This window comes from Argopecten irradians, chromosome 13 (genome assembly GCF_041381155.1).
Source record: "Argopecten irradians isolate NY chromosome 13, Ai_NY, whole genome shotgun sequence".
NCBI classification, from domain to species: Eukaryota; Metazoa; Mollusca; class Bivalvia; order Pectinida; family Pectinidae; genus Argopecten; species Argopecten irradians.
In genome coordinates this window covers 18,592,622-18,605,585 of record NC_091146.1, presented here as the reverse complement: position 1 = coordinate 18,605,585, position 12,964 = coordinate 18,592,622, and the positions used below count along the sequence as shown (strand labels likewise).

Below are 12,964 nucleotides of genomic sequence, written 5' to 3'. Positions count from 1 at the left end.
CAGTCTCCAAATCAGCATGACACTCATAGGGACCAAAGGAACCATGCATGTAAAATTTGAGAAATATCTGTGCAGCACTTCTCAAGAAATAGCGGTAATAAACATTATTTACGAACGGATGACAGACGAAAGGCGATTTGAATAGCCCACCATCTGAGGATGGTGGGCTAAAACAAAATCAAGAAAATGTGCAGTTTTAACATCAACATTGTGTAAGTCTCATGAGGTATCAAACATCCGTAGCTTTTGCAAGTAAAGAGAACACGCTATATGTATCAACAATCTTTGATTTAATATTAAGAAATAACTCTAGTACAATTTGTGTTAACTCTGATCACATCTTCATCATATAAACTAAACCTTGTTTACAAAAAAAACAATTATTATGAAATCACACATATCAATAATAAGATGAGTACAATGAAATCAATTGACTTAAAATCTTGAGTTTTTAAGAAGAGTTGCTAATTTTCCTAAATTTAAGAAAAAATTATTTTTCTTAATTTAATTTAAATATGCCACATACAACATATCAATGCAGGTAAAAATAAATCTGGACTATTTGAGGATTAAGAATTGGTCTTATTCTGCATTTATATATATATTGCAGAGTTATCTGTCCTTGTGGTTAAGTTTGAATGTTATGTCATGTATTTGTGAGCATAATGTCACATTTTTCAAAGAAAGAATACAATTTGTGCTCACACAGTAATGACATCACAATACATACATACCCACAAGGAGGATAACGATACTACAAAGGGGGGTAATAATACAAAGACAGAAAGGATTAATTAACTATAGATTTCAGTTCAGTAGATTTGAAAATCTTTTCAAATATAACATTCAACAAGAAACACACATTATTTGTTGATTAGAATAGAAATGAATCTAGTTACCATATCTGACCAGATATCCCATATTCTATAACCTGTAAACACTACAAACTCCACCTTTCTGCAATCCTAAATTCTCTCACCCTTTTAAGCCTGAGATTTAATTAGGTACTTTGAATTTGAATACATTTTGCATTTATGAAATGTAGACTCAAAAGTACATAGTTACTTTATGGAGAGTTTGACAGTTTCTTCTGCAAGATAATTTTGAGCTTACTTTGCTAATTTGTTATTGGTCTGAATTTTTATGTACCTACTGGCACTCTACTTTCATTTGGGCAATTATTGAGTCAAATATGGTATCTTTTTCATTTCAGAGTAAACAATTGTATACAATGTATGAAATAACCAAACCTGTTGGTTCACATAAACTTAACATTGGAGTAAATCAAACATGCATTTATCAATTTTCTAGTCAGATACAAATTTGGAAGTCTAATTTCAGTATTGTCTACTATCTTGTATGTGATTGTGTTGTAATTCTCTATAAGACAATAGCTGTCCATTGTTCAAATATTTATGTTCAAATAATAGTTCTTTTTAAAGTTCCAGAATTTTTTTTAAATAAATGAACATGGCACTCTAAAATTCCTTGAGAAAATTGTCATCCGAAAAAAGCTTAATTATAATCATCAAACTGTTTTGACACATTTTCTAACACTTTTAATTGTACAATATTAAATAAACTGAGGTGCATGTATTTGTAGTCCTTTAAGTATCCAGAATTTGTTTTTAAATCAATTAACATGACATAAAATTACCTGAGATAATTATCATCAGAAAATACTTGGTTACCATAAACATGAAACTGTTCAGATAGAGTTCTTAACACTTTTCCTATCACTTTAAATTGTACAATATTCTATAAACTGCAGTGAAAGACATCATATATCAAAAAAAAAATCAAACAAATATAAAATACAAAAAAAAGAAACTTTATCAAACAACACTTGCTAGTCTTCCTTAACTAACACATTGTACATGTATTACAAGTCAAACACTTTTCTCAATTCTACCTGAAAAAGTTAATCTCGTAAAATCTAACAGGCAAAAATGAGCAAATGAAATTTTACTAAACATTTTTCTGGTGGCAGTTTTTCTAATCGAAAATCTTAATGAATGTAACTGTTCTACCTGAACCCTGAACATTCCTAAATAATAATTCTGATCTTCACACAAGATTTCATCATGATGCTTTGATAATGATTAAAGAAAAAAAGAAAAAAGAAACAATGTAAAAATACAATACATAATACTAACTAACTGTGTACTCAAATTAAGTATGTGGTATTTAAGTTCAACAGCCATATTTTTCACCATGACTTTCTGTTTACCAGATATCTTAAGAGAAAAAAACCCTTTATTTTTCAAGAAATTACTTTAAAAGTTTTCATTAATACCCTCTTATAATCTTTTTGACAAGGATTTCCTTATCAACAACAGGGCTAACCAATGCTACTAATTAGAACTACTAGCCCTAAAGCAAACACGATATCAGACAAGTCTTTCAAAATATGCACAATATAGTATTTCTACATAGAAAATACATTTCAAGTTGATTCACTAGATTATTTCTTTCTTCCTCAACTAACATCTATCATGATTATTATATATATATAGTATTGTATTTTATGATTATTATACTATTATCTTTCAAGATCATTATACTATTATATATTATGATCATTAAACTATTATCTTTTATAATTATTATACTATTATCTTTTATGATTATTACACTAGTCTCTTTCATGATCATTATACTAGTATCTTTTATGATTATTATACCATTATCTTTTATGATTATTATACTATATCTTTTTATGCTTATTATACTAGTATATTTTATGATTTTTATAGTATTATATTTTATGATTATTATACTTTTTCTATTATGATCATTATACTATTATCTTTTATGATTATTATACTATTATCTATTATGATAATTAACTATTTTTTATGATTATTAAACTATTTTCTTTTATGATTATTGACACTATTATCTTTTATGATTATTGACACTATTATCTTTTATGATTTATTGACACTATTATCTTTTATGATTATTGATACTATTATCTTTTATTATGATATTATACCATTACCTATTATGATTATTACACTAGTCTCTTTCATGATCATTATACTAGAATCTTTTATGATTATTATACTAGTTTCTTTTATGATTATTGACACTATTATCTTTCAAGATCATTATACTATTATCTTTTATGATCATTAAACTACAATGTATTATCTTTTATGATTATTTAATCCTAAAAGATACTAGTATAATAATCATAAAAGATACTTATAATAATCATGTATAATAATCATAAATATAATAGTATAATAATCATAAAAGATATTTTATGATTATTATACTAGTATCTTTTATGATTATTATACTAGTTATCTTTTATGATTATTATACTTTTATATCTTTATGATTATTATACTATTATATTTTATGATTATTATACTATTATTTATTATGATCATTATAGTATTATCTTTTATGATTTTTATTTAATGTAAATCTGACAGTAAACACTGGGTTCTGGCATTTATAAAGTAAATAAACCATCAAATATAGCACCTTCCTGCCTCAACTTATTTTCCCCACTCCAATGTGCCCATCATCATAAATGTTATCACAAACATGATCAGTATTGATCATAAACATGATCACAAACATGATTACAAACATGATCATAAACATGATCATAAACACGATTACAAACATGATCAGTATTGATCATCAAACATGATCATGATCAAAACATGATTACATGATCATAAACATGATATAAACATGATACATAATGAACAGTATTGATCATAAACATGATAATGAACATCAGTATTGATCATAAACACGATTATAAACATGATCAGTATTGATTATAAACATGATACATAAAATGAAATTTGTATCTCATTATGTTCTATTACCCTGCACTAATGTTTGATGTTCCAAAATCTGACAACAAGCTCCATATATAAAGTTAATGCTTCAACTCCTTCACCCCTGAGGTCACATTTGAACTCTCCTAATTTAAAGACTAGAAGAGTCCATTATAAATTTCCAGGGGTGAATGAGTTAGCTAGATCTCAATGGCTCCAAGTTAATCTTCCTTTTCATCGTGTGCGACTGCACTCCTGCCTTGGCAGATTCCACAGCAGACTTTGGTTTGTTCCTAGAGCCTGTTTGCTGATGGCTATGACTTTTGGACTTGAACTTGGATGCCAAATTCTCCTTGCTACCAGATTTTGCCTCTCTTCCTACCACAGATTCCTTAACACATTTGGATTTTCGCCAAAACAGCAAATCCTCCTGACTACCACTTTTGGCCGTGCTGTCGGCTACCAACTTCTCTCTGCTTGAACTTATGGATTTGCTACAACCGGCCAAATCATCTTTACTTTCACTTTTGGACTTGCTACGGAATATCAGCTCCTTTCGTAATTCCTTTTGAGCCTTGCTCTGAGCAGCCAAATCTTCCCTACTAGATCTGTTGGACTTAGCACCGGTCAATTCCTTTAGATTTGCTGTCTTACGATTACTCCAAGCTGCTGATACGTCTGGAGACCTTGACCTCTTCGATATAAAGTCACCAGAACTCTTTGCTGAAATTTTCCGTCTTTGATCGATACTAAATCCAGAAGCTGTAGATTCTGTATCATTATTGACATGCATCAGTGATGTTGAAGACAATTTTGCCTTGGAATTACTTTCACTTCTTTTGATGCCATGGTTACCTGCAGTACTAAAACACCAACTCTTATGACCTTGACCTTGCACATTTACATTTGGAATCAAAAATAACTTTTCACTGTCTTTTGACTTCAGGTAATCTCTGTCGGTCGTTTCTGAAGACTTTCCTTTTGATGAAAATTTCTTTGCCAGTTTATCAGTGTACAATGCAAGATCCTTTTTCATACTTTTACTCGGTTTTGATTCCCTGAAATCAGGTACACTTGTACTTTGTGCATATTCTGTTAATTCTTCATGTCCTGCCACTGGGGTCGCCATTTGTTCTGTGGATGAAATTATTGAAGACACAAATTTCTGGTCGATTCTACCTAGTTCCCCAACACCAGTTCCTACCTCCACCTTTTCCATGGTTCCACCTCTTTCTTCATTGCCACTTTCCTCTCTTATTTTCTTTCCCAGAAATTGACTGTAAATCTGCTGCGCTTTGTGAAGCGACTCTTGTGCTCTTAACCTATTTACACACTGATGATTAGTTCTCTGAGGATAACATGTTGTTCTGTTAAAAGTTTCACCAAATTTCCTTGCATCCTTTCGACTTTTCCCCGCTCTTGATGCTTTTAGGTCAGCACTACTTAGAGATTGTGTATATGCTGTAGTTGTCTCCCCTTGGTTCCCTGATTCTGATGTTTTTGAATCACATGTACCTCTCTTTTGGCACGAGACAGCATAGGGATGATGACGGCTTGGTTTGTTTAAAGACGATTCTGTTGTAGAAGATAATTCTATCTGCCGCGATGTCTTGGATCGAAACTCTTCAGATAAGCATGAGGAATTATCCTGAACATCCTTTTCTTTCTCAATCGACACAACACAAGACCTAGGTTTCCTTGAAACATCAAATTCGTCCTTTGGTCCTGAGCGTGATGCATTGTTCTGCACTTTCATTTTTGTTTCTTCAGACATAAGTTCCTGACCTTTGGTGTAAGCTTTCATAGTTTTCTTCCATACACTGTTTTGTGTCTTTTGTAATTTTTTTGGAAGGTCCAGAGCAGGGTATTTTACCAAATCCTTTTTAGGCTTAACATTTCTTCCCTTTTCCTCACCTTTGCCTGTGAAAAGAACTTTGTCACATTTCTTTTTATGTCCAGGATCTCTGTTGACTAATTTTCTCTGTTCTGTTTTCACAGTAGGCTTTCCATATTTGTCATGATCTTGCTTCACTGATGATCTGGTTTCACACTCCAGCACTTCAGGAGTTATTAGTGGCATCTTTATGTCGACAACAGTTGTCTCCCCTTGTGTAAATTTATTGTTGTAGACCAATTTATCAATCTCCGATTTGATTACTCTTTCTTCTCTCTCATCAATGTGAGATACATCGCTGTTCTTCTCTGATCGAAGGGTACCAACAGCATCTCCCTTACAGTAGTCAATCAAGTCGGTGCTAAGGGTAATGGCTAGTGATGGTTTGGCTGCTACAGTAGCCTCCCCTTCATTCGCAACCTGAAGACTCTGAACAAGTGATTGAGTAGATATTGGACTAGTTTCCCCTTGGTTCGTGGCTTTTTTAAGTTTCTTGATAAGTGATAGTGTTGAAGTGTCAGTAGTCTCCCCTTGATGGGTAAATTTCTTACGATTTTCCATCAACAATGGTGTTGGGGATTGAGTAATCTCCCCCTCATGAACATCCTTTTGAATATGTTCGACCAATGATGGTGTGGATGTCACAATAATCTCCTCTTGGTGAGTGATTTTTTGAAGATTTTCAATCAACGCTGGAGTTATCTCCCCTTTGGTAGCTGCATCATGAAGATTCTCTGTCAGTGCAGATGGAGATGTCAGAGTAGTCTCCCCTTTATGAGTGACTTTCTTCAGATTTTCAATGAGTGATGGTGCAGAGGATGGAGTTATCCCCATTTGTTTTGTATCTTCTGTTGAGTTTCCATGGAAATCGAATATCATACACCTGCTATCCTCACCATTTGATTCCCTTTGTGTGTATTGCTGCTTTGGACTGGACAGCTTTATGGTACCTTCTTGGTAACTATTGTAAACCCTTCCAGAAAAACTGTCACTTTTAATTTTATCAATTTCCTCATCTTCAATGGCCTCATCATCTTCTATTCCCATGACAATGTTGTTACCACCAGAATACACGTCAATAGAGCTACGAAAGTAACTGCCTTTGTTTACACAAGACATTACTGGATCAAAATTCACAGATTTCAATGGTTTTATCATAGACGGGGATCCTGCTGACAAATTCCTGTCTGAACTACTCACAGATCTGTTGTTTTCTTTTTTCAGAGAATGTTCTACTGCAGCCTGTAAAGCAACACGACGTGCATCACTACAGAGGAGGCGTGGAGTTCCAGTAATGGGTGTTCTTTTCGTCTCCGGTTTAAACTGTTTTGATTCCACACTCTGAATGCTCAAGTCCTTTTCACAGGTTTTGCTGAAATTTGATCCTGTCAAAGGGGACAACTCTGAATCTACTCTTGGTCTCAAAGGCATCGATTCCAAAATTTGGCGTGAGGGAGACAATGGAGAGTTCTGTTTCAAAGGAGTTAGCGGTGCTCTTTCTATCAGGGGAGACAATTCTAGACTTTTCCTAGAGGGAGCTTTACATGATCCTTGTGCCAAAGGAGAAAATTCTGAATTCATCCTTGTTGGGGAAGTCTGTGATCCTCCTTTCCATTGGGATAATTCTGAATATTTTCTCAAGTTTTCACACCCTGTAGCATCTACTAATGGTCCAGAAGTTTTAGGGTATCTTCCCTTAATCAAGATACTCTCCTTAGGTAGAATGCATTCTCCTTGCTGAATTAATTCTTGCACATCTTCCTTTGGACAACTTTCATCTCTTAACTTTCTCAACTCATGAAGCTTCTTCATATAATGCCTTTCTGCTAAGAGGGAATTTTTCCTATCTTCAATTTTATCCCAGAGATAAGTCTTTGACACATTTACTGCCGAGTCACCGCGGTCTAAGGCAATTGCCACTGCTACATCCACAGCAAGAGGAGATAACTCCTTCATCAACGAGTCAGAATACTTGCAGGCATACATGATAGCATTGCAGAAGCAGTAGGACAGCTGGTTCAAACGTCCAGTTGGAAGGTGACCATTGTGAACCTGAAGGAATTGGCGACGATGTTGCCAGGACGCATCACTTTCTTGTTGACCTCTGAGGTCATCTATGGCAAGGTGAAGGTTATTTGTAGACTGACAGAGTTGTTCCATTATTCAAATCTTTCACCGTAGTTGGTACCTGTAATTAAAAATCAAATTGTTAGAACACTTTATAGCAAATCATCTGGAATAATCATTTTTGAAATCATACAATTAAACATGGATGTATAACTTAATATTAAGGAAGAACCCATGCAGTACATTTTATCATAAACTCAAACTTTTGATTATTGAGCTTAAAATGTCTTGTTTTATTAAACCTAATAATAAATCTTTTACAGCTCTTTTTTGTCAAAATGCATAATTTTGGACATATATCAGAGGAGTCAAATTCAACTATATTTCTCCAAGCTTTCCCCTATTTTGAAAAAGTGTAGTTTTCCCCAAAACCTAGATTAATCCCTGTAAACTTAATCCTATCCCCAAGGGGAAAAGCGAGACCCAAGGGTAATTTTATTCTAAATTTGGTAAAGAACCTTAAGATCTCTATCTTTGAAGAGTATTCGATTCTACCATTTTCGGATTTTCAAAAGAAGCTTTTTAAGTTTTAGCCTATTTGAACTCCTATGGCCACATCCCTTTGGCCACTGTAGGGCTGGGACCATATATAATTCAAAGTTGTGGTTGACTTTTGGCCATGGAAGGTTTCTGTAAAATTTCAACGAATTTGGTTCAGTGGTTTTGGAGAAGTTGAAAATGAAATTGTTCATCTTCGCTTGACTGACTAACGGTGATTAGAATAAGTCACATGAGACTTTTTCTCAGGTGAACTAAAAATTTATGAAAGATTTAAGATGATGTTTATGAATGGTAATGTACTGTAATAAGAAATTTATTTGATATGGCAATAACCGTTGTTGCAAGCTACATAAAATTTTTATTTATCTGATATAATACTTCATAACCAGCATTCGAAATTAACGCCTGTCTGTCTGCCTGTGACTGGCAACTTTATAGTAGGGCAAGTTTTACCATGCAACTGGTCCTTTGACCGACAACTCTTTGGTCCAGTTCTGATAGAGTACTAATTATAAAGATATACTAAACACAAATAGCAGTAGCATTGTATAAAGGTTGGAGAGCAAATTGTACAAAATAGATTTTCGTAAAATTCTGGTTTTCAGTCAACTTTGTTGAAAGCGCACGATACTAAAACAGATAGGTGGATATTTTTGTTAGTCAAACTATTTCTTTGCTAGTATATTAACTACAAGCATGAATTGTAACTTTGTAAGGACCAGTAACTTTTTGTCAGGACCAGTAACTTTTAGGGTCAGTCGTTCCTTGGGACCAGCTGAAAAATGTCCTTAAGGGAGAACACTGTACATAACTAGCATTCATGGAAATATAAACAAGACTTTAATGTTTGATTCATATAAGAGTGACTCAGATTTGACATTTCAGTCTACCGAGAAAAAAATGATGAAAAAAACTTCATATTATAAGTTAAATTTCAGAATGCCGCGGATTGATTTTTAATTGTTTTACATGTATCAGTAAGCTTTGAACAACTAGGAAAATTATCGTAGCTCAATTAAAGTTAGAAAAGTTTTGCATATCATTCCTGATTTTCTTGTACCTTTTAATTAGTCCAATAGGTATGTTTATCTGAAGGTAAAGGCCCTATACAAACAAACGTCAGAGGAGTATGATTTTATTTGTGAAAACATAAGTGACCTGAGAACATGACAACATGTATAGAAGAAAGTTTGTACAATTTTCCTGGAAAAGGTACACAGTCTTCATAGTGGGACCAAAGAAAAATAGAATCTTACATGGGTCTGTCAAGTTATATATCCCTAGCAACCGCAGGATAATCAATTGCAAGTATGGGAGAAAAATATAATCGATTTTAATCAATCATCGATTGGTAATTAAGGCTACACAAAACTGATATTGGCATCAGGCTCTTTAAGTCAGACAATGATTTATCAACTAGACCTTTTAATCTTATTCATGAAAATTATTTAATTCCATCACATCAGTGTAACAGTATGAAAGGGCTTTGAAATTTTAGTCCACTGGACCAATATGGATACTGTATTCCTTGTAATTAGTGCCAAGGGCGCCTAAATAATTGTAAGAAAGCTAAGGAGGGGTGCTTATTAATGCACCAAAATGTAAGTTGTGGACGCCAGCCATCTTTTAGATACCGTATTTTTGTACTCGTGGTACATAAATCTTAACAGTAAACATGCATCCTGTGAGATGCACTATTATGTCCTGATTTACATGTAAAAGACTTGCAAGTTCATGAGGCATCACATATGTTGTAAAACATTGTTATTGTAAATCCATGAGATGAGGGCGTTTATACAACTTCAACTCTTCTTCAGAAAAAGGGAGGGGCGCTTATAGGGGGAGGGGCGCTAATTACGGCAAATATAGTATGATGTTAAAATGCTTTTTTAGACTAATAATTATAACAAAGTTTTACTCTTAACTTATGAAAATTTAGAAAATAAATTTGCCAATGTTTACATTTATTCACCAACATCCAATCGCTACATTTATCTGGGGGGTTTGAGATCCCAAAACAATGTACATATTTAGGTTCAACATTATGATTTACCATCAAATTATATGAGGTCACCAAATTCACATCAAAAATATGATGGGTTGGGCAAATCCTTTACCTAAATGTATGTCGTTTTGGGACCTACATCTAAATATTAAATTTACATACATTTGTAATTTGGCAGACCCATGCCCAATTATAATTAAGATGTTGATGTTGTACAACTTTTATTCCTGTATGTTTATCAAAATACAAACTTTGGAAACTTAAATGTTCCGTGTGTAGTAGGGGTTTAATCAATAAATTTATTGTACATGTATTTTTATTAAAACCGTCTCTTGTGATATACACACGTACCTCTAATTACATTACCAGTAATATTATTGAAGTTCCCGTGTTGGAAACTACATGTATGTAGTATATTGAATGTTCACCTTCTGACTGCAAAATATATCACCTTCTGACTGACTTTTCCAAGAGGTGATATCTTTTCCGCTACAACATAACAGTAGCTACTAAATTTATAAAATGTACGTGCCTAACCATGTGGCAGTGCGGCTTTTCGAGCACCTGTTCATTTGGTAGACATAAAATTTAATTGCTAATCAAAAACTAAGTTTTATATATAGGACCTAATTTAAATTACGGGAGATGCAAACCTTTTAAATCCAGCAATCCCAGCTAGTTTTGCTAATTGCTGCTCGTTCTTTCCATTTTCCTGTTATCGTCTGCAAGAATGATCCGGATCTGTCAAATTGACAAGTGCGCGCGCGATATCCACCGGAACTCCTTCAAATTTTTCAACAAAACGTAACTTAATAATCAAATGTTCCGAATAGTGTAACAAAATGGCGACAGCCTATATTCGGAGCACATCGACTTTCTTACATAATTTCATAGAAAAAAACGAAGAGTTCCAAAAGTCAATTAGGCAATAATTTAAAGTTGAAGGCTAGGCCTAATACAAACTTAAAACATTACATACTAAAAAATCTCTGGTACCGAAAGAAAGAAAATTTGCTAAGTAGATATATACAAGGCAAAAAAGCCTAAAAATATAAGCAGGTATATAACATATTGTATAGCGGACTATTTTTTCTAGTCAAGAGAAGTTTTGATTCCTGCTTTACCGGGGCTAATCGTACAAACCGGGCTACGCTATTTACGCTCGTGGAAACGCTTCTTTTAAATAGCAAAATGTCGTCTAGGGTGCGTACTTGATAAATATTTGCTCGGTGTTCAACTCAAGGTCAAGCATCCAAATATACAAGTTGTCCACGGAACAGTAGAGTGTTTCATCGATGCGTAGATGCAAAATTGACGTTTTATTCTATTATACTTTGTCCAGTATTTCGCGCACACTATAGACGGGTATGTCATATCATCGTTGAAAAGTGTGAATTTGTTATATATTCAAACAGATATATATCTAAACGAGAAACAGAGCTAAAACTGGATTAGTTCATAAAATTATCACAGAAATCAATGATTAGGTGACTATTTTTTGTTGAATGTTATACTGTTATAACTACATGTATATTTCCCAAATTACGCATGCGAAAACGCTAACCGATATACACTAAAGAACATATAAGGCAATGGATATGTCATAGTTCCTTAATCATTTCTCATTTTTAGTAGAATCTGAGTAAAAATTAATAGTTTTGAATTGAAATACAGTGTATAAAGAATAAATTCAATTCACGTTCTCGCATTTTAATTCATCCTGTTCTGATTATATGGCCAACTAAACTGAACAGTTCAACGCTGAAACTGTGAACAGCGGAATTAAAGTTTTGGGGAACATTCTGGTTTATACTCTGTGAACCAATCACATTCTAAGCATAAATTATTTAACATGACTGATAAACGTCTTAGAACTTGAAATCCCCAAACGAGACCTACTAGACGAATCGGTTTCGTTCCAACAGAACGTCGTATTCAATTTGACGTCAGGTTCGTACTTTTGTCACGGAATTGACTTTCGACTGAAGAAATAATATTTTAAGAACTAATATCCACGGTCATGTATATTTTTAAGTGTTCCATATGCGTACAGCTATACCAGTCTGCAGCGTTTTCGCATGCGTAATTTAGAAAATATAGTTATAACAGTAACATTCAACAAGAAAAAGTCACTTAATCATTGATCTGTGATAGTTTTATGAACGGAATCATACTGTGTACGAAATACAGGACAAAGTATAATACAATAAAACATCAATTTTCCTTCTACGCATTAGTTAAACACTCTGCTGTTCCGTGATCATGAGTAACTTGTATATTTGGATTCATGGCCGTGAGTTGAACACCGAGCAAATATATTAACACGTACGCACCCCTAGACGACATTTTTCTATATAAAAGAAGCGTTTCCACAAGCGTAAATTGCGCAGCCCGGTTTGTAGGATTAGCCCCGGTGTGCTTGGACGTAGATCTATCTTCACATGTATGTTGTCTTTACCGTCGTTTTTTTTACGTCGTTTTTTTTACGTTTAAACTATGAAAACTCTACAGTTTTCGAGATCGAGAGAAGTGGTCCTTCTTCCGCTAGAAAGACCACCCTCTTTGCCCAGCTTAGTTTTAGCAGGTCGCCCTAACCCCCTGGCCGCACCTTTTACCTTAGTGTCAGGAAAG

General features: G+C 33.7%; 1 protein-coding gene across 1 annotated transcript; it reads right to left on the bottom strand.

The window, feature by feature from the left end:
• Nucleotides 1-3,784: 3,784 nt before the first annotated feature.
• LOC138305985 (transcriptional regulator ATRX-like) lies at nt 3,785-11,103 on the bottom strand. The gene is made up of 2 exons (XM_069246295.1): nt 10,987-11,103; nt 3,785-7,888 (listed from the first exon to the last, which is right to left on the bottom strand). The coding sequence occupies exon 2, from the start codon at nt 7,858-7,860 to the stop codon at nt 4,003-4,005; it is 3,858 nt and encodes a 1,285-aa protein (XP_069102396.1). The 5' UTR covers nt 7,861-7,888; nt 10,987-11,103; the 3' UTR covers nt 3,785-4,002.
• Between the last annotated feature and the right edge of the window lie 1,861 nt (nt 11,104-12,964).